The following is a 23303-nucleotide window of genomic DNA, read 5'->3' as shown; positions in this document are numbered from 1 at the left end:
TCATTATGACTCTATTTTAATTTTGAGCTTTTCTTTTAGGAATGGATTCTGGATAATTGAAATATCTTGCGGATAGTGCGACTATGCACACCATTCTCCGCCAGAGGCAATTATTCTTGGAGATGTTGCCTACATATTCCTCTATGACTATAATGGTTGGGCCATCAGGATTAGCTCAAGGTCATGGAACTACCCAATTTCTTTTTCCAAATGGCACCTTGATTACTGTCGTAGAAGCTCTCTACGCTTCTAGGGTAAATTGAACCTTATTGAGCTTTAAGGACTTTAGAGCCCACAGATTCCATGCGGAAACGCATACAGAGAATGAAAAATAGTTCCTTTGCATTACCTCTAATGATTGCGGACGGAAGCACATCTTAGATAAGCTTATGTATCAATCTAGTGGACTTTATGTCACTACAATTCAACCTATTGAATCCAATAATGTAATAAGAGAAGATCTCTTGGATTCTGACACAAACAAATCTTTGATCATTGAAAGAGAGAGAATAAGGAACAAACAAATCTTATGATCATCGATACTCAAAATCCATGCCATGAGAATGTTTCAGATTGTGGTTATGTCCAAGAGTCGTCGTCGGGGGATGCCTCAATGTTAGAACCTATCCTTGAGAACGTGGAGATCTCTGTGAATTACACTAGTGTACATGGGATGTGGGAAAGAAACTCTATCATCATTGATGATGTATTCGCTTATTCTGTAGCGCGTGAGATTATTGAGACCAATGACATCGAACCACGCTCAGTTGATGAATGCCAATATACAGCTGATTGGCCAAAATGGAAAGACGCGATCCAGGCAGAACTAGATTCTCTAGCAAAGAGAAAGGTATTTGGGCCAATTGTATCAATACCACCCAACACCAAACTGGTTGGTTATAAATGGGTATTCGTTAGAAAGCATAATGAGAGAAATGAGATTGTAAGGTACAAAGTGGTGCAAGGCTTTCCACAATGCCCTGGAATTGACTATAAGGAGACATATTCTCTCATAATGGACGCATTACGTTTCGCTACCTTGTCAATTTGGTAGTTTTCAAAAAACTAAACATGCAGCTTATGGATGTGGTTACTGCGTATCTATATGGGGATCTAGATACAGAAATAAATATGGAGGTCTCAGATGGACTTCAGTTACCTAAGTCAAGCAGCACTCAGCCACGGAGCGCATTTGCATTAAGGCTGAAATGCTCACTATATGGATTAAAGCAATCCGAACGGATGTGATATAACTGTCTAAGTGAATACTTGATTGGGAAGGGATATGTTAACAATGAACTATGCCCATGCATTTTCATAAAGAAAACAAGTTCTAGATTTGCTATTGTAACGGTTTATGTTGATGACATGAACATAATTGGCACCCTTAAAGAGTTAAGGGAAACCGCTGAGCACTTGAAATCAGAATTATGAAGGACTTTGGGAAAACATGGTTTTGTCTTGGTTTGGAACTTGATCACCGTAAAGATGGTATCCTAATTCATCAATCAGCTTATACCCAAAAGATACTAAGACGTTTCAATACTGATAAAGTTAAGCCTTCAAGCACCCTAATGGTCGTCTGTAGTCTTGATCCAAAGAAGAATCCATTTCATCCAAAGGATGATGAGAATATGTGCTAGAGGCAGAAGTGACCTACTTAAGTGCAATAGACACATTATTGTACTTAGCTCAATGCACAAGACCTGACTGACATCTCATTTGTCATGAACTTGTTAGCTAGATATAGCTCTGCGCCAACACGACGCCATTGGATTGGTGTTAAAGATATCTTTTGATACCTAAGTGGTACAATTGATATGGGCTTGTTCTATCCCTACAGAGAGATGATGGATTTGGACCCATCGCATATCAGGGACGCCACCAACATTGGTCTGCATTCCCTCTCCCCATCCCAAAACGACATTAGTGTTTTTGAAGATTTTGCTGATGTTGGATACCTCTTTGACCCACACAAAGGTCATTCCCAAACTAGTTATGTATTCACCATGGGTAAGACCGTGATATCATGGAGGTCTACAAAACAGACCTTAGTCGCTACATCTTCGAATCATGCAGACATTATTGCTCTTCACGAAGCGGTTTGTGAATGTATATGGATTAGATCCATAATTACACATTGTGGTTTGAAGTCTCCCACAGATGTGCCTACGAGCATTTATGAGGATAATGTTGTTTGCTTCGAACAATGAAAGCAAGGCTGCATCAAAAGCGACAACACCAAGCATATATCTACCAAATTCTTCTATAATCAGTAACAACAGAAGCTCCTTAAGATTATAGTGAACCAGGTTCGATCTGAGGACAATGTGGCAGACTTGTTCACTAAGTCACTGCCTAAATCCACTTTCGAGAAACATGTTGCAAGCATCGGTTTACAGAAGTTGTCCAAACTCCCATGATCGTAGTCATCAGGGGGAGATGCAAACATTAGGGGGGAAATGTCTACATGTTTGGTCTCAAAATGTGAAGGGTGTGTTGTACTCTTTTCCCTCTTCGACCGAGGTTATTTTTGTCCAACTGGGTTCTTGTTACTCGGCAAGGTTTTTAACGAGGCAACGAGAGGAGCACCATGTTTGGGCCACACAAGGGGAAGTGTTCAAGTATATCTAGATTGTGTGTCTGGTCCAAACTCTAAGTTACTTGTCCAAGTTGTAATTGGGTTAGTCTTACAGATATTCTCGGAGATATCTTAGTTGATGTATGATTCAGTTTCCTTGTAAGACTCATACTCTCTGATTGTAATCTTCTATATAAATAGGCTCCTATTCTCAATGAATACACACAGCTTATTATCTCCCAATTTCGTTTCCCTAAAACACTTATATATTAAAGTGTTATCGGATAATAAATGCTTTATTTAATTAAAACTGTCTACCAAAGTAGTTTTGCAATTTCAAAGACAAATACATTACTTTGTATTAATTTGTCCCAACACTTTTTCAATGCCTAGTAAAATAGAAGAATAGTCTTTCTTTTTCTTTTCTTTTTTTGATAAGAAAAGTAAAATTACAGGCATAAACCTCTAATACAACCCGACCCAATTTGGTTGAAAATGACTGTATTTCTAACTAAGGGGGGAAAATTACTTTCTCAACAATCACTTGAACTTCTATACTGTTCTATGTTTGCTAAAGCATCAGTTGGAAAATTCGCTTCTCGAAACACATGGTTAATAGAGAAGCATTCAAAGCAGCTAGCAGTCTTCTTAATGTCTTAGATGATTGCCTTGAGTCTCTAAGGAACACCACATTTATTTTGGACGCAATCAATGGTGGACAGAGTCTCCTTCCACCATGATAAAATAGAAAAATAGTCCAATGTCTTATTGTACTCGGTCTATTGACAAAGGTAGTCTTGCACTCTTGGTATTGAGAAAACACACCAAGTCTTTTGTTGGAAGATAAATATATAAATTATATTTATATATAAAGCTTATCCTAATAAAGTGGGCCAAAGTTCAGCCAAACCTAGGCCTCGTCAATGGGCCGGGGCGAGCCGCCATTGGTAACTGGCCAGGCCGGCCCTTACTACATTTTTAAATAATAACGGGCTGGGCCGGGCTTCATTGTGAATCGAATGATCCAAGTCCGCCCATATAAAGTGAGCCTTGCGGGCTTTATTTACAATTAAATCTTTAAATATACTAATTTTTTTATAAACCTATATTTATATGTCACACACTCCAAAGAGCAGCCTCTATCAATTCAAAGAAAATGAGAAAATCGACCGTTGGATGAGATTATTACAATAAATTATGAGTGTGGTAAAAAATTTAGCCAATTTCACCATATTTTCGAATCCGATCGCATTGGTCAACCATCGTCACTTGTATATATTCTTGGTTGACCGATGGCGTGACGACCGCGAAACGTGCTTATCTTTTCACATCACATCTGTAAATATTCCATCAATGGATATGTGTGGACATAATGTCACGCCCCTGATTTTTAACACAAATAAAAAATCGATGTATAACCCCATAATTATACATGCATGATCATTCAGTCATCAATACAAAATACATGGAGAAATCATCCCTTTAAACCAAGTACATATTGATGCCCTGAACCCACAATTCCAATATTGACCCGCTCCATAGAGTCATATATTACATAAGCTTACGAATTAAATTGCCATCACAAAATAAAAGGTAAATGCTCCTCAGAGTTTTGCTACATAGCGAGTCATAACAATTGCGAAGCCAACAAAATTTTCTTCCTACCCGTTCTGTTGCCAACAAGCTACCTCAACTTCAACCCCGATCATCCTAACCTACAGGATTAACCCCTACACCGTTTGAATGGTGCACCGGGTCGCCACACAACAAACCCGGTAAGCTTTTGCAAGCTCGTATGAGTAACTCAAAACAACTTACACAAAATCACGGGAGAAGGCCCGCACAAATTCACATTTCAATCAAGAAACAAATCACACAATCAACTTAAGGAACAAAGAAACCATGATTCCTTCTAACATTCCATGTCCTTTCTACTGAAGGGACAACTTAAGTCACCGCTGTGACAATGTTCTATTTGCTAACTTAACCATCAAGAAGCAATTCAAGTCTCATCTAGACAATAAAAGAAAGAATGCTCTCGAGACTTTCTTTCAAGCTACATGCTTATGAGTCTCCAGCAACCTCGACCGCTACTCCCATAAGCTATAATGGCAGACAGACTAGCGCTCTAGCTGATCGTACCCACTTCCCTGGCCAAAGGCTTGATTCCATATTTCTTGCCTTGGTCTGTGACCTTTGATTTTCAGACCCCGTCTGGTCTTAGAATCCAACGTTGGTCACCATCTGCGACCTGTCACGTTTCAGATCCCATCTAGTCTTAAAAACAATTGCTGGTCACCATCTATGACATATGATGTTCAGACCTCGTCTGGTCTTAGATCAACATTGGTCACCATCTGCGACCTGTCACCATCTGTGACATATGATTTTCAGACCCCATCTGGTCTCAGAATCCAATGTTGGTCACCATCTGTGACATATGATCTTCAGACCCCCTCTGGTCTCAGATCAACCATTGGTCACCATCTGCGACCTGTCACCATCTGTGACTCTTGATTCAAGGACCAATACATTTAAAATAAGTCACGCTTGACTCAAAAATGTAACATCCAATGCACTACTTTTCAAACAATATAAAACATCTTTTTCCACAATATTGTTTCCTAAAAAGTCGCCTTCAACAATAATATGAACACAATCATGCATATTATTCATCACACATCACCCACAAGAATACATATATTTCACGTAAATATATATATATACGTAGTCATTTGCTCAGGAATGTCTACTAATACCAACTATAGTTTGCAGTTAAATCAATAACGGCAAAACAATAATGGTAACTCCGTTCATAAATGAACCTTGTGAGATTACTCACCTCGAAATTCCCGCTGCGTCTTCACACCACTAGACTACTTACAGAATGCCCTCTATCAAGCACTTAAGGAAGTACAGCCTTGATTCAGTCAACGAATCACAATTAAATAAAGTTTGAATCCCCAAATCGAACTAAAATCCCCAAAGTGGCGCCAATCGAGGCGAAACCACTTCCGAGACCTCCCAAAGTCTCCTGAATACTTCCACAATCAATGTGACAAAACCACAAGTAGATCGGACACTCGGATCCTCACGGATAGAATAAATCAAACGGTCCGAAACAGTAAAAATCATAACAAATTCATACAAACTCCAAAAAATTGCGTATTATAAATCAAAACGCTCGTATCGACGAGTAGAAGATATATAATACCAGAAACAATCCCTTACATGGCCAGAACGCCGCCACAGGTGGTGATGCACCACCGCCGGCCAAAACTCAATATTTCAAAAAACTCCCAACATCAAAGGTCATCATCTCAACTCCAATTACAACTTTCATAACTACATCAAAGTCCAAATGTAAACCAATCAATCGAATTTTACCTTAGAACAAATTTGCCCGATTGAAACCCTAGAATTTCAAATCCAAAATTCGACCTCCACGAGTTGAATCGATGCAAGCCATCTTGTGGAAAACATCTACGTCCTACGAGCTCCAAAAGCCCTCAAGAATCACCAGCAAAGGTGGCCAGAATCTCCAGTTCCGACGAAGGCGATGTCCCCGACGTGGCTTCTTCTCGGCCTTGTAGCGCCACCTACAGCTTGTATTTCACTTCGATTTCTCTACAAACTTGTAAAGGAGGTCGAGATGAGAAAACCCCACTTTGTTTCAAGTCAATCGTTGACCGGATGAGGAAGAATGAAGCCGGCAAAGTGGAGAGGGCGAAATCGAGGTCGGGACCGAAGAGAGAGAAAAATTTCTCTTTTTGGAAACTTTCCAATATTCTGATATTTTTCCGGAAAAATCCCATATATACCAAAATGGAAACTTTTTCAGACCGCCATAACTTCCACATATGAACTCCAATTTCCGCATTCCACATATCCATGAACTCGTAACAACGCGCTCTACGACTTTTGTGAATGAAGTTTTCAGAGTATCTCAACTTATCAAAAGTCAACCTTGAACCCCACCCCCCCCAAATCCACACTCTTCGAATAATAATTCATCCGAAACACTTCCGCTCCATCCACGAGCCATGAAATAGTCCAATAACCACTAATTAAATCCTCGAAAAATAATTATGAATTTCAGGGGCATCACACATAAGATAAAATTTTCAATTTTAATTACGAAGACGTTGGCCTATACCAATTTGCCTCCTAAAGTTGTATTGACTTATACATTGCATTTAAATTGTTGAGGTTCATTCTAAAGTAACCATAAAGTGGAAAATGAATTTGGAGAAACCAACCGCTCGATGGAGAGATTGTAATGTTTTATGGTGGTTGTAAGAAATCCAGCCAATTTGGTTCTCGTTTCGAATTCGACCAACTAGGTCAAAATTAATTACTCTTAAAAACCTATTTTTATATATCATAGACTCTAAAGAGCAACCACTATCAATTAGAAGAAAATGGAAAAACCGACCGTTGGATGAGGTTATTACAATAAATTATGAGTGTGGTAAAAAAATTAGCCAATTTCACCATATTTTTGAATCCGATCGAATTGGTCAACCGTAGTCACGATATGTAGAATATATATGCACATATTCTATATAGAAGTATGAGAACTTCCACACACACACACACATAGAAATATATCTATATATGTGTGTGTGTGTGTGTGTGTGTGTGTGTGTGTATCTATATATATTTATAAACACACACACACATACATATATATATATATATATATATATATCTGTGTGTGTGTGTGTATTTATAAACACACACACAAATATATATATATATATATATATATATATATAATAGTTTACGGGCTTTTACGGGCCCAGCCCATAGTTTCAAACCCCTAAACCAAGCCCGGCCCTCTACCCACCGGGTCAGACCTATTGAGGGCTTTTTGACGGGCCAAGCCGAGGAGCCTCCATGGGCTTACTTGATCCGCAGGATTTTTGATGAGGCCTAGCCAAACCAATAGGCAGAAGTGCAGAACTCCTCATAAAGGGCAATTAAAGCCTCAGCCAATCAGACTTAGTTTTATATGAAAGAAGTTTAGATCTCAACCAATAAGGAGCAATTCCCAAAAGGTGAGAGGGATCAACTGACCCTTCTCACCCTATATTGGCTACACCCTTGCTTGTTGGAGTTTTTGATTCCAATTATCTACGAACACAAAGATTCATGCAAGCAAGGTGATTCTTTGTCAGATGTTTTGTAAGTGTTATCTTTTTTTTTTTTTTTGCTAAATGATTTTAACTTGCTATACATGTATACAGCAAACGACAATCGAATACACGTCCTTCTCGACTCGTCTACTTCTTCTTCTTCTTCCTTTTTTCTCTTTTTTGAGAAGAGAAGAAAACACTTTTATCAAACAGACCTAATGACAAACAGTAATTAAATGTTACAAGAAGCCAACCACAGTCTGTAAAAAAGCCCCTAAGTAGTAACAAAGACTCCAGCTCCTAAAGTCCACATATACATAACAATAAATGGATCTGCCAAAGCCGACCACGGCCATACTAAAAAGACACGCCTCAATATTATCCTGCATACAAAAATTATACTACTAAGCTCGACTGTCACTACCAAGCCCACGCACAAAGGGGAAATACGAAAAATAAACAATTGAAAATAAAACAATAGTAGTCCATACTAAACCCTCATTCATGCCCCCATAACTAACCTTAGGGCTCAAATAAAACCCTAGAATAAAGTGTGTTGCCGCAGTCAGTATCAGCACCACCGTCGCCGACGACCGTTCGATTGCTAGTTACCCCATTAGCAGGAGCAAAGCCCAGGTGCACCCCAAATCTAAACCCTAGGGCCCAAGACGGAACCCTAGCCGCCATGAGTGTTCTCTCAACATCAGAACTAGAGGGGTTTCAGCACGCACCACCACCACCACCACCTAGATCGCCACCACCAGAATCCATGAAACCAAAACTTGAAGCAAGGAGGGTTGGAACCAAAACTCGTCGTAAAGTCCCTCAACGACTCTTCTTGCAAATTATATCTTCTTCTCTTCGAATTCATTGTTTCAGCCATTCAAATTATTTTCCAAGTAACCCCAAAAGTACATAATGATGTTCCATTCTCTATGTTCTTTTTGGGATGGAGAAGTGGTAAACCTGCATAGCTCGTCTATAACCTCAAATACTCTACCCTGGTTCTCAAGTTAATTATTTATCCAAAACATTATTCCTACCAAATTTACCACCAGCATACTACGGTTGTGGAGGCAGCAAAACAGCTGATAGCTCACAAGCTATGATCTCATGGAATTTCTATACGCTAACTTAAAATTTTAAATGCACCATAACACGCATCATTTGTTTTCAAATAAACCCACTTAACTTGGAAAAAACTTGATTAGTTTAAGCAATTCTCAGTTTGTCACTGATACAACAAGGTTGAGCAAAAGACTGAATAACTTGACTAAAATTGGAAATAATCCGGACCAAATTCCAGCACACATGATCTGAAAAAACCATAAAAAAGACAAGCATAATAAGCAATAACATACTAGAAAACATTTCTAAAGACACTTCAGTTGGTAAGTTCCATGATAGCAGAAACAATGTCTCCCTCAGCAGCCTTCAGTGCCTTTACAGCCTTTGATCTAGATACTCCTGCTTGTGTCATCACCAACTCAATATCCTTGGGCTCTACTCCGGTCTCATCTACATCTTCATCGTCCTGGGCTATGGCCGAGGTCTCTGGTTTGGAAATCACATGACTGAGATCAGGAGCTTTAAACTGCTCTGCAGCCTGAGTCTGCAGTTGTGAGCTCAAATCCTCAATCTTTGCCTCACCAAAGATAACATAGGTGTCTGAAGTTGGGCTCTTGAAAACATCCGGTTTGGATATCACAAATAAGATCTGATTTTCAATTGAAAATATAGTACGTTAGCAAACAACCCAAATACTAGCACAAATAATATCAGCTAACAAAGTGTATAACAGTAGATGATGCACTGACATTCTTGCTCTTTTTTACTGTGACCCGGCTAACTCCTGGAATAGATTTCATTCCTAGCTTCAGCATTGCTTTGCGGCTTTTCTTTTCACTTCTACTTTGCTTTGACCTGCCACTCGCTTCCCCATCTTGTCCTGCAACCAAACAAAAATAGTTAGAAAAATGTTGTCAAACAAGGCCAAGTGTGCCTTCATTCAGGTCTAAATGCCTAAGGCAGGTTCGAAACAACAAGCTTTAATCAAACTGATCTTTCATTTTGTTTGTTATTTTCACCACGACATATAAAACCATCAAATATCTAGTATTGTGGCTTCAGTTGAAACTCATAAGCTAAGAATTTACAGTTTCTCGAAAGACATTTATGCCAACACAAATATATATATATATATATAGATGGATCAGAGGTTATCTAACGCATGTCAAAAAACAAAAAATACAAGGAGGCAGTTGATGTATTACATTCTGAATGATCTTCGAACTTGTTGTATAAAAGATGCCACTATTTGTTTAAAGACAGGCCTTCTGCTACTTTTTGTTGTATCAATGTTTTACAGAGAGAAATTATATACTCATTAAGGTGTCATTTATTGTAGAACAGATTCAAAGTAAATATAATGTACTGTCCAGATGTTCTGTACATCCTTCCAACTAGCGGCAAGCAAATTAAAAGGAGAGTGCACATATCCTTTAAACCAAGGATATAAAAGCTTGAAGGAAACCAAAAGAAGAAGAAAAACCGAGCACCACAAACTTAAAATTGAACTTACCCTCGACTTCATCGTCATCCTTGTCATCATCGTCGTCTTCATCTTCATCATCGTCATCTTCCTCTTCAACCGTAGGCTGATCAGGCTGCCAAGAAAAAAAAAAGTATCATATTACCATCTATCTCAAATCTTATATCCATCACCACCTAATTATAAATTAACTACAACCGCAGTAGCAAAAGTTCAAGCACAAACATTACAATAAATGAAATAAACAACGCTACGAACGTAAATACAGTGACACTCATCAAAAGTCAATAGTACCAATATTACATCCATAAATTAGCCAAGGTTTATTTCAAAATTAAGTTCTATTTATTCCGCTTGTTCTAGGAACTTTACAGTTTACCACATCCAAAAAAAAAAAAAATCTCATTCAATCCGATTATAATAATTTCATGTTCATTTGAAGTGCAGCAAATCAAACCCAAAATTAAGCAAATAGTGTTCTCCCCTATCAAAGAGAACCAAATCAGTAACATTTACAATACCCACCACAAACAAATCTGAAAATATTGATAAACAATTATCCGATTTCTACAGTAGAAAGCATTCAAGGTTGAGAGAAGAGTTAAAGCTTACATCGATAGTTTGCTGTTCGAGATGGGCGGCGAGGAGTTCTTCCTGAGTCTGAGCAGTCATGGCTAGATTTGAAGAGTTCAAAAGAGATTGAGAGATTGCGTCGTCTCGCTGAAAACCCTAAAACCCCAAAGTCGGACTCTTCAGGGACTGAAACCGACTCTTTTATACTCGGGAGGCTCCCAGGGTTTTGTGAAATGACCAATCTGACATTTAACCTTGGTTGAAATTGCAGTCTAGTACTGCTCACTGTTGGGCTGGCACCCTTTCTTTTATCCGGACCCACTCCAACACCTTTTTGTCTTCTTTTTTTTTTTCTGTTGGGCTGGGACCCTAACGTGAATTTTTGTAGTACTGTAAAAAAAAAAAAAAAAAAATTAAAGGAGATAGAGGTAATGAAAGAAAGTTTGAAACAAAAAAAAGGGGGAGGGAAGGTGGGGGATTCTGTTTAAGTTTTAATTTTTTGGTACAATAGGGACCGGGCCAATAAAGGATGAGAAAAGAAAATTATGAAAATAAAATAGTACGGGATGAGAAATCCCTACCAAGTCCTTAGCTAAACACGTGGAGGTGGATCAACACTTCATTAAAGAAAATCTGGATAAGAAGGTGATTCAATTGCTGTTTGATCAATCAGAACAGCAACTTGCAGATGTTCTCACCAAATTAGCCTCAAGAAAGGTATTTAACAGCTTACTTGACAAGTTGGGCATGATTGACAACTATTCACCAGCTGCAGCCCCCTACTAGGGACTTTGTTAAAATCAATTTTGACAGCTCGATTTGCAAAGATTCTGTTGCAAGAGATTTTGTAATCAGGGACTCATTTGGAAGGCCTCTGTTTGCAACTACTCAACAAGTTGGCAAGACAACAGTGCCAGTTGCAGAAGCCATTACCCTTCGTAATAGCATGGATTATGTAAAAGCTAAAGGCTATAGGAAGATAGATGTCGAGGGAGACTCAAAGCTCGTCATTGACGCTATTAGTGGATCTATCAATCCACCTTGGAGACTAATAAAAATCATCAAGGACATAAAGAGGATCGATACCTATTTCCATTCAATTTCGTTAAACATGTCCTCAGAGAAGCAAACTTCATAGCAGGTGCAGTAGCAAACTTAAGTCACACTACCATTAGTGATGATTCTTAGAACAATAGGGTTCCTTTAGAGGCCTCAAAAGCCTTGTTGTTTGACATTGTAAACTCTTGTTGCCCCAAAAGCTTTAGTTTTTAATTTATTTTATTCTTCAAAAAAAGACAACTATTCACCAACTTGAGGGGGGAGTGCTGGCATGAGCTTTATGATTGGGTAATAATGAGGATTATGTAATTTTATTCCTTATGTAATTATTAGTTTCCTAAATATACAAGGTTGTATGAGTATAAGCCTCTATAAGAAGAAGAATAAAAACATCCCAGAATTCTCGAATCTTATTCTTGTCATTGGCATCATGAATGATATTGATCTAGAGTCCACATTTATTAATATTTCGTCCAATGTATGAGACTATGTTAGTTCTACTCGGATTAGTGATACTCTCATCACATATGACTCACTTGAGTCACTCTTACTCTTCGCTCAATTTAGACTCCAAGATCAAGCTACTCTGCTACTCTTGACGTGGGAGCCATGACCATTACCTTACATGCTCCTTATTTCCAATGGTGATCGCGGTCATGGTCACTATTATGACACTTTTTGTCACCTGGAGCTCTAACTCTACTTTTGGGTTAGGTTTTATAGATGGATTAAAAGTTTAGGTTTGTAGATGGATTATATAGTCAACCAGAGACATAGTTTGATGCAAAGATTGATATCATTTTAGGTTAATACTTATGGTTCTTGCTATGAAATTTATTTCCAACTAGGCAACTAAGTTTTTTTTCTTTTTCATTGCCACCTATGAGTGTGCATTTGTCATGCCATGTGGCCCATATCCTGCACATTAGCCATTACATTAGTTTAAAGCCAATTTACTACCAACTAAGTTTATACAATTCGTCTTCTCTTTCAACAAAAAATCTGAAATCAACACCTATCAGTGTACATGTCCTCAACAAATACCTAGATTTGTCGTGCCATGGCGCATATCCTACACATTAGCCATTGCATTAATTTAAAGTCAATTCGATGTGGGAAATGGATAAACTTGTTAAAGCATCATAATTTGATGTATTAATCCTCATCTACAGGCATTTTGAATGGGATTTGAAATACAGTCAATCCGGCAGGCTCAACCCCATGTTTATATATTAAGTTCAAAAAAATACATCAGACCATCATGGGGATGTAATGCCTAAATCCCATGAACTACATATGACAGATAAAACTTATAATTACATTCCATGAGATAGATAAATCTCATCTACAGACATATTAGACTGTTTCCACCTTCATTTTAACTCTAAGTTTATTATAAATCTCAAAACCATTTCTTGAAATAATGTGTAAGAATATAATCACATTGAAATTAGAAACTTGACTATTATTTTCTCTGACATGTAACTTCTTGATTCAAGAGATTTGTTGGCTAAGAAGTGCTTGAATGCCAACACAATGCACACCAACAATTATAAAATGAGTATACTAAACATTGATTACAGAACAATCTTTGCGTTTCTTGCCTGTACCGCACTTCCTTATATCAACAATGTTACACTTTGCCTCCTCACTACAATACTCGACAACCTAAAAACAAACATATTTAGCATTAAAATTAAAAACACACGAAACAAAACATTAATAGAGAATAAACCGCGTATAAACTATGTCTATTAAATAGGGGTATGCAAAACACCATTAGGATTTCTCCAATAGAAAGTTCAAAGTCCATATTTTAGACCATGATTGAACAAAACCCATCTCCAATTATAAATTGGGTCTATTATAAAAATGTTACATGGAGGTCTAAAGTCTATTTCTTGGTCTAAATCTAAATATAGACCACCAAAATTGGCCCACTTCAAACTTCAAGTTGCATGATTGCATGATTGATCCAAAACTCAATTTGAGTTTTTCCAACCGTTGGCGAACAATTCCTTTCTTTTTCTTTTTCTCTTTTAGTTAAGTCCATAATTTGTCTTTAAGCATTTAGTAGTGGCCCTCTAATCTTTAATTTTATGAAATAAATTTGACATAGTTTATTATAATTATTATTATTTAATTAGTGGTATGATACATCAACTAAACATAACTATGAAGTATAATACAAAATGAGCCGTTACAATGAAATGATCATTTACCCAATTTCAACAACAAAATTACCCACTTGCTCCACTAACAGTTTTTTAACCTCATTTACCCAAAACACTCTAAGAGATTATTTCTCTACTACCCAATTAATTTTTTTAATTTATTTTTGGGACTTTTTTGCCCTCTCCTTCTTTCTCACTTAGAGAGAAAAGTCATCCTCCACCTTGCTGTGCTCCGGTGACTAGTGGCCGGCAGCGGACTCCGGCGACCGATGACAGGAATCCGGCGACCGGTGATCGAAATCCTGCGATCGATTACAGGAATCCGGCGACCGGTTACTGGAATCCCGCGATTGGTGATCGGAATCCCGAATCCGGCTACTGGACCGGTGACTGGATTCCGGCGACTGATTTTAATACCCCCCAACAATACCCAGTAATCATAATATTGCCCCCCAATAAACTTGTTATTGGAGATCAATAATTAGTGAAAAATGAAGTTGTTTTGAATTTTGAAAGCTTTCGGAGGTTTATATATCCAAATAAATAATTTTATTATTGCCCCCCCCCCCCCCAATAATCTTATTATTGCCATCCAATACTGATATTATTGCCCCAATAATCATATTATTGCCCTTAAGTGAACCAAAATGAATACACTATAGACACAATTGATCAATTTATATGTTCAATTGTAAACGTTCACTTTTTTTTCCTTCCCCATTCTCGGAGCTCTTCCCATCGAAATCAGAAAAGAAAAAGAAAAAAAAAACCATCGAAATAAAAAAAATAAAAAATAAACCATCAGAATTTTTCTCCGGCCACCCACGCTTCCCTTGTGGACACCCATGCTCCTCCAGCCCGATTCCGGCACGATTCCGACCGGACTGCCTTCGTCTTCTCCAGGCCCTCTTCTCCAGTCGCTCACCTACAGCCCATCTCCGACCGATCCCAGCCCCGACGCAGCAACACCTCTACTTGCTCATTAGTACCGGCCTCATCCATGCCTGCAGGTGCCCCACGCCGGCGCTCTACACCATCATAGCCACCATCTCTCGACGTCTCCAGATCGGAGGAAACCGAGAAAACCTCTACACCGATCGGACGTTGGGTGCAGCTGAGGGATCCATGGACCTGATGACGCTTTGTTTGTTCAGCAAATCTAGCTGCTCCACCGAGATCCGACATCCTCATCTGCACCACCGGTGAGTTCACCACCACCTTCAACAACTGGCTCCGGCTCAGCCTGGACAGCACCTCCACATCACCGGTGCTGCAGAAGCTGCGTTTTAGGACGGGCAGGGAGTCGGCGGAGTCGGAGGCGACGATGGGCATGGCATGGAGGGTCGCGACCTAAGGCTGGAGGAATCTAACGTAGCCGTTCCGGTGCCGTCAGAGAGAGAGAGAGAGAGAAAGAGAGACAGTCCAGGAGGAGAGAGATTCTGAGAGGAGAGAGATGATGAGTTTTAATTTGTTTAATGGGGGCAAAAATGTGAATAGTTGTTAGATTGGGTAAATGGGTTAAAAAACTCTTAGTGGAGTTAATGGGCAATTTTGAAGCTGAAATTGGGTAAGTGGTCACGGCCTCTAATACTTTACTACTTTTATTCATTACAATAATTTTAAAAAGGAAGCTTCTATTCATACCTCCAAATTTGGCATTTGGACCTCTCTACTTAATAGACCTCCAACTTACTTTTACAAATAACCAATTTGCTATCTACACCTCTCTAATTTTCCTATAATGCCCATCGTCTAATAAAATCAATAAAAGACCTTTTTGTTTTAGGGAATCAGAAATTGAGAGAAAATTGTTGTGTATTCTCATTGATAATAGGGGCCTCTTTATATAGAGGATTACAATGCATAGAATCTGAATCATACAAGGAAAGGTAATCATACATTGAATAGGAATATCTAGATCCTTCTAAACCCTATTACCACTAGGTCAAGTAACCTAGAGTTTGGGCCAAACACAAAATAGATATGTACTTGAACACTCCCCCTTGTGTTGCCCAAACGCGGTGCTTCTCTCGTTGCCTCGCTAAAAACTTTGCTGAGTAATAAAAATCTAGTGGGACAAAAATAACCTCGGTCGAAGGGGAAAAAGAGCACAACACACCCTTCACGATTCGAGACTAACATGTAGACATCTTCCCCTGATGTCTACAGCTCCCCCTGATGACTACGACCATGGGAGTTCAGATAATTTTCGCAAGCCAATTCTTGCCACATGTCTCTCTAACGTGGATTTGGGCAATGACTTAGTGAGCAAGTTTGTCATACTGTCCTCAGATTGAACCTAGTTCACTTTGATCTTGAGAAGAGTCTGTTGTTGCTGATTATCCTTGGTGTTGTCACTTTTGATGTAGCATTTGCTTCATTTGTTCAAAGCAAGCAGCATTATCCTAAATGCTCGTAGGCTCATCTGTGGTAGACTTCAAACTACAATTGTTTCGAACATGCGTAATTATGAATCCAATCCATATACATTCATGAACCACTTCGAGAAGAGAAATAATCTTTGCATGGTTCAAAGATATAGTGACTAGGGTCTGTTATGTAGACTTCCAAGATATCACGGTCTTTACCCATGGTGAACACTTAACCAGTTTGGGAATGACCTTTGTGTGGGTCAGAGAGATACGCAACATCAGCAAAACCTTCCAAAACACTTCTGTCGTTTTAGGATGGGGATAGAGGAAGCAGGCCAGTGTTTGCGGCGTTCCTAGTGTGTGATGGGTCCGAATCTATCGTCTCTCTGTAGGGATAGAACAAGCCCATATTAGTCGTACATCTCAAGTATCGAAAGATATCTTTTACACCAATCTAATGGAGTCGCGTTGGCGCAGAGCTATACCTTAGCTAACAAGTTCACTGCAAATGAAATGTCCGGTCTTATGCATTGAACTAAGTACAATAATGCGCCTATTGTACTCAAGTAAGGCACTCTTGCCTCTAACACATCTTCGTCATCATCCTTTGAACGAAAAGGGTCATTTTCAGGATCAAGACTATAAACGATCATAGGGGTGCTTGAAGGTTTGACCTTGTCAAAATGCCTAAGCATCTATCAACATGTTGCTCAAGTTCCAAACCAAGACATAATCGTGTTCTCCCAAAATCCTTCATCTCAAACTCTGATTTCAAGTGTTTAGCGGTTTCCCTTAACTCTTTAAGGGCTTCCAATGAAGATCATGTCCAACATGAACCGCGATAGAATTCGAAACTTATTATGGAAACGCGTGGGCATATCACCCAATCAAGTAGTCATCTTAGTGAGCGTTTCAACCTTATTGTAAACGCGCTCCGTGGTCTAGAGCCACTTGACTTGGGTAAATGAAGTTCACCATGAACCTTCATATATATTCCGTATCTAGATCCCTATAGAGATACGTAGTGACCACATTCGTAAGCTGCATGTTCAGATATTTGGAAACTACCAAACTAAAAGGGTAGTGAAGTGCAGTGACATCCATTACGAGAGAATATGACTCATCGTAGTTGATTCCAGGGCGTTTTGTTAGAAGCCTTGTGTCATAAGGCAAGGTTACCATCTCTTTTTCTCATCACGCTTTCTAACAAAGACCCATTAGTCAACAAATTTTATGTCATGAGGTGTTGGCATCACTGGCTCAAAAACCTTCCTCTTCATTAAAGAATCCAACTTAACCTGGATCACATCTTTCCATTTAGGCCAAATTTCTCTACGTTGGCATTCATTCATCAAAGAAGCGTGGTTCGATGTCATCGGACTCAAACAAACTCATGCACAACGAAATGCTCAACTACATCATCAATTATGATGGAGTTTCTATCCCACGTCTCATGTACACTAGTGTAATTTTCATAAAGTTCTATATTCTCAGGAATAGGTTCTGACGTTAAGGCATCCCCCAACTGTAACCATAACCCGAAAGATTCTCATGAGACGGATTTTGAGTTTTGATGATCCAAGGATTATGTTGTGCCAAAGCATTCTTAAAACTCACAGGCCTCCCACGCATCCTAGCTGGGGCCATGGCCTGTAACGCCAGAGTGCCACTTTCTTTGGCGTTGGCACCATGCTTACCTCCGTGTAGGGTGGCGCTACGTCCTCTCGTAGGGACGTTCATCCTTGCAGGCATATTTGCAGCAGATATGTGTGATCTTGTCACTTTAGTGGAGATTGAGATGGGACATAGTGGGAACAGACCATGACAATTCCTGTCGTTCCTGCTAAATATTCGCGTTCTTATCTCCCCCTAACGACGGGAAGATTGTCTCATCAAAGTGACATCCGCAAATCTAGCGGTAAGGAGATCGCCTTGTAAGGGCATTAAGTGGCGGACGATTGTTGGAGTCTCAAATCCAACTGAGTTGTCCATTCGTCTGTAAGGACCCATTATAGTGCGCTGTGGCAGTGTAATTGGCACATAAATGGCTCACTCAAATGTCTGTAAGTATGATACTTGTACCCAGTCACTAGTTGTAATGTAGGGGTAGATTGATTGGCGGTGGGTCATAGACGAATTAGCATAGTTGCATGCGATATTACATCACCCCAAGCTGATATAAGGAGATTGGTATGCATTACCAATATCCTAACTACCATCGTAGTTGTTTCCACGAGACCATTTGGGTGTGTTCATGAGAATATGATGTCCAACATCAGTCCCATTGTAATAACCATCGAAAGTCTTCGATGTAAACTCTCTAGCATAGTCAAATACCATTGACTGAATAGGATGATTCGGGGAGTGAGCCCGTTGTCATACGATATGTGCTAGGAGTGTAGCATAAGCAGCATTACAAGTGGACAATGGCACAACACATGACCAGCGTGTTTGCGTGTCAACCAACATCATGAGATATTTAAACGTCTGCAAGTTAGTTGAATCAGTCCATAGAATCCCCATGGGTTCTATGTAAGAACAAAATGAGTATTTTCATATCCTTTGCATAGGACGGTCTTAGTCCTAACTTCCCTAAGGAACGGGCTTTGTAAAATGAGCGAGAGGCTTTAGAAGCAACCAATAAGGATTTTGGTTGGGCCTGAGTGTCTGAAACGTTATTTGAAGCAAAGTTGGTGATTGCAATATCACCTGGGGCGTCATCACCATGATGTACGCTATCCATGGCTCATGGATAAGGACTATGCCAGCCCTAGGCTGGTGGTGGACGGCTGTGGCGATCACACTTAGTCCAAGAATCAACTTTTGATTCATGCTTTGTTTCGCTCGAGAAAATAGATGTCCGTGTGAAGTCTTTAGTAGACAGATCATCATATCATGACTAGGATGACCTATCATGTCGTGACAAAGCCAATATGTGTTTAAATCCAAGAGATCTTCTCTCATAACTTTTATTGGATTTAATAGCTCGGATAGTGACATAGAGTCCATTAGAGAGACACATAAACTTCTCTAAGATGTGTATTTTTTCATAATCATTAGAGGTATTGCAAAGGAACTCATTTCAGTTCTCCACATGCGTTTTCGCAAGGAATCCGTTGGCTATTCATAGGTGCGATTTGCCCTATGAGCGTAGAGAGCTTTTGTGAGAGTAATCAAGGTGTCATTTGGCAAAGGGAACTTGGGCTATTCCATGTCCTTGAATTAATACTGATGGCCCAGCCATCGTAGTCACAAAGTCATATGCTCATAATCAAAATGGAGTTATAATGAAAAGAACTCGAAATTTTATTCATAAGCCAACGAAGTTACATCATTGTCTCTTTGACCAAAGAAAATCTAATCCAAAATGCTAGCTAATGCAAAACAATGGTAGTCGTCTAACTTCTTTTGGTAATTCCAAAATAAATGTGACCAGGTGAGTAGAGAGATGTCGGTGGAGCAAGGCTCGCTTAAGTTACACTAATCTCAGAAGCTTCCTAGACATCACACTTACTTTGGGTGAGCCTACTTTGAAGAAATACTAAACCATTGGCATTTACTACAAAGTATATGGCAATTGCCTATTACATCTCTTGGAAAAATAAAGACTTAAACAGAATTGGTGATCTATTAATCCCAGCCAGATTTGTAGTCTTCAACCCTTCACTCTAGATCATCTTCATGATCTTCTTGTTCCACATAGTGAGCTTTTCTTGTTTCACAATATGTTTTGTAGGCGGTGACAATTTCTTCACGAGCTCTACAAATGTGTGCCCAATGACCGGATTCTCCACATCGAGAACATACATCTCTTCGCTCAGACTCCATTGATTGAGGCACTTTGAAAGTGTTATTTAGATGGCTCTTAGTGTTGGTGGCGCCACTAACATGACCAGAGACGTTGCCTCCCTCTCTCTTTCCACGTTTACCTCTTCGGTTCCGTGTTCGCCTATTTTGGTGGTTACCTTCCCAAGTAGAGCGATTATATGAACCAGAACGTCTAGAAATATCCTTAAGATTAGGGTTTCGCTCTTGGCACCATCTCTTAGGGGCGCGACTATAATTGGATTTTGGAATATGCTCTGTTTCCACAGATCTCGAATTATAGTTATTCACAAGGATGTTGTCATGCTTTTCAGCGACATTCATAGCTCCAATGAGCTCATGAAACCTTGTGATCCGTCCTACAGTAACATCAATTCGATAGTTCTTAGCAACCATCAATGCAAAGACGGGGAAGGTAGAGAGAGTCTTCTCAATCAACATCGCATTTGTGATCTCTTTACCACAGAATTCCATTAAGGATTTAATGGGAAGTGCTTCCGAGTTGTAGTCAAGAACTGACTTGAAATCACAGAACCAGAGGCTATGCCATCTCAGTTCTAGGTCAGGAAGCAGGGAGTCACGGATGTTGCCAAATCTTTCTTCGAGTGAGACCCACAGCCTTCTGGGGTCTTCTTTATTCATACACTCGTACTGGAGCGAATCATCCATATGACGAGTCATTAGGATGATGGCTTTTGTCTTATTTGCCTCTAAGGCTGCTCTATTTGCTTCCAAAGTTTGAGTCTCAACAGTTAGTAGGTCCTGGCTAGGTTCGAGAATCGTATCTAAGATTCCATCGGCCTTGAGATGCTGGCGTACATCACTAACCCACCTGTGATATCCAGAGCCAGTTGTTCCCAATGGAGCAAAGTCCAATTTGTTCAGGTTACTCATCCTGAAAGAGAACAAGAAATTAGGTTTAGTTTCGGAGTGTAAAAGGCTTCCACGAAAACATATAAAATTTCTGTGTGTAGTTGCTCCTGAGAAATTATGAATTTCTGAGCGTAATCGCTTCCACGAATTTAGGAATTTCTGAGCTTAATCGCTTCCAAGAAATTCAATTCCAAGAGGTATTGGATTAGATCGAAACAATGACGTAAGTGGTCGATCATAAATTCTCTACAAACTCTAAGTTTGGAGATCTCAACAAGCTCCAAGCTTGGAGTGAGCACGAATCCCCACCGTTCGGCTTGATTAGGTCTCCCCTATGATTAAGAAAGGGGGGTAGAAGAAGAGAGTTTGCAAGTCCCCGAGAAAAAGAAGAAAAGAATGAAAAACTTCAAAAACGGGAGCTTTAATCTTAAAAACTTACTTGTTGATTCGAGGCTTGAGAACACGCGCTTGTTGATGCAGGCGTGTTGGAAAATAGGCTGCGGGGATGTTCGAGGCAGGCGAGCTTTGGGCGAGGCTAACTGAACGCGGGGCTGCGGGGGTAGGCTGCGGGTGCTGCAGGGCTAAGGGGTAGTAGATGCAGAGCGCGTAACCGTGGAGTAGGGAGCGCAAGGGCTCGTAGGAGCTGCGGGGGCAGCGAGCGAGCTTAGGGTCGAGGGGGCACCAAGCAAGCGTAGGGCCGCTAGGGTAGCGAGCGAGCGTAGGACCGCTAGGGCAGCGAGCAAGCTTAGTGCCGCGAGGGCAGCGAGCGAGCTTAGGGCTGCGGGGGCAGCAAGCGAACTTTGGGCTGCGGGGGATTTGGTGAGAAGAGCTTTAGGGTTTTGATTTTTAGGGCTAGGGTTAGGGCTCGTGTTTTAGGGAATCAGAAATTGAAAGAAAATTGCTGTGTATTCTCATTGATAATAGGGGTCTCTTTATATAGAGAATTACAATGCATACAATCTAAATCATACAAGGAAAGGTAATCATACATTGAATAGGAATATCTAGATCCTTCTAAACCCTATTAACACTAGGTCAAGTAACCTAGAGTTTGGACCAAACATAAAATAGAGATTTACTTGAACACTTTTTTTCTTTTTTTAGATTCTATTCATACTTTCAAAAATCAGTAGTTGGATGTCCTTCAGTTTTTGAAGATTGAGTAATGCTAGAGACCCCAAAAACTTATACCAAATATGAATCCCAAATGATATGGCAGCTGCCAAGTAATCTATATATATTGACTTGTTAATTTTCAATGTGTAAAAAAAAATTAATTTATTTGAGAAACTAATATAATATTTTGAATTAAAACCCTAATATTACCCAAACAGAGGAAGAAAATGAATTAAAATCTACAAACAAACAATCAAATCCCAACAATCTCAATACTGATAACACGTACCAACAACTCCTACAATTGCAAGTAGCCAACATCCATTTTTGATGCAGCTTCTCAATTTGGATTCCATTTTATATTTGGTGCAACTTCTCATCTTCTTTATTTGTGTTGCGGAGTCTACTTATTTGTGTTCATAGATTCATATGAATATTAGTGTAATCAAACAAGAAAGATCATGAGATGTTTTGTCGCCCCAGATTTGCGCATCAAAAAATTGATGCTTGGTGGTGATTGACTCTCTTTCTTATTCCTCTTTTTCTTTAAAGAAAAAGTGATAGTACCAAAAACCTCACTTGATCTAAATTGAAGGACTTCTAAGCTTTTCTCATCTCTTTGAACACAATGTACAGATTTGTAAATTAGACATATCCATATAGAGTGAAGATTCTTGATTGTGAGAGATAATTTTCTCATTTGGAAGAAACTAGCTTCAAAGAATACGGATCGGAATCTGAGTCATTTTCTAAAGCAAGCAATACCAACGAAGGTCCGGTGATGGTGGCTTAATTAGTGGGATACCATGAAGAAAGTTTGAGATTTGCACCTACTATTAAATACCTGAACAATTTTTTTAATTTTATTTTTTTATCAAAAGACTGTTTTTCATTTTACTTAAGAGAATAGAGTAGTGCTAGGGATCCCAAAACTTTGTACCAAAATTACTTACCAAATGACATAGCACATGCCATATCATCAATTTCTTTGGAATTTATGTTTACATGGATTTCCTTGTTGGATATAAAATAAATTTCATG

At 39.3% G+C, this 23303-nt stretch overlaps 1 protein-coding gene and 1 non-coding gene across 2 annotated transcripts; one reads left to right on the top strand and one right to left on the bottom strand.

Annotated features, from left to right (window-relative positions):
* Window positions 1-8885: 8885 nt before the first annotated feature.
* Window positions 8886-11041, bottom strand: LOC112191429 (nascent polypeptide-associated complex subunit alpha-like protein 1). The gene is made up of 4 exons (XM_024330807.2): window positions 10883-11041; window positions 10301-10385; window positions 9537-9667; window positions 8886-9436 (listed from the first exon to the last, which is right to left on the bottom strand). The coding sequence occupies exons 1-4, from the start codon at window positions 10940-10942 to the stop codon at window positions 9104-9106; spliced, it is 609 nt and encodes a 202-aa protein (XP_024186575.1). The 5' UTR covers window positions 10943-11041; the 3' UTR covers window positions 8886-9103.
* Window positions 11042-22715: 11674 nt separating this feature from the next.
* Window positions 22716-22798, top strand: LOC112183200. Its single transcript, XR_002929790.1, has one exon. It is a non-coding gene; the product is annotated as a small nucleolar RNA U31b (small nucleolar RNA).
* The last annotated feature ends 505 nt before the right edge of the window (window positions 22799-23303 follow it).

The sequence above is a fragment of the Rosa chinensis genome, chromosome 1, assembly GCF_002994745.2.
Source record: "Rosa chinensis cultivar Old Blush chromosome 1, RchiOBHm-V2, whole genome shotgun sequence".
Classification (NCBI taxonomy): Eukaryota; Viridiplantae; Streptophyta; class Magnoliopsida; order Rosales; family Rosaceae; genus Rosa; species Rosa chinensis.
Note: the sequence above shows the minus strand (reverse complement) of the source record. Positions and strands in the feature narration are given on the sequence as shown.

What these genes read in the sequence shown, in the direction of transcription:
- LOC112191429 (XM_024330807.2), bottom strand. Translation starts at nt 10,942, where the DNA reads ATGACTGCTCAGACTCAGGAAGAACTCCTCGCCGCCCATCTCGAACAG. An exon ending in TCGAACAGCAAACTATCGAT is followed by an intron (nt 10,386 to 10,882) that starts GTAAGCTTTAAC and finishes TTTTCTTGGCAG; the next exon opens with CCTGATCAGCCTACGGTTGA. An exon ending in GGATGACGATGAAGTCGAGG is followed by an intron (nt 9,668 to 10,300) that starts GTAAGTTCAATT and finishes GTTTGGTTGCAG; the next exon opens with GACAAGATGGGGAAGCGAGT.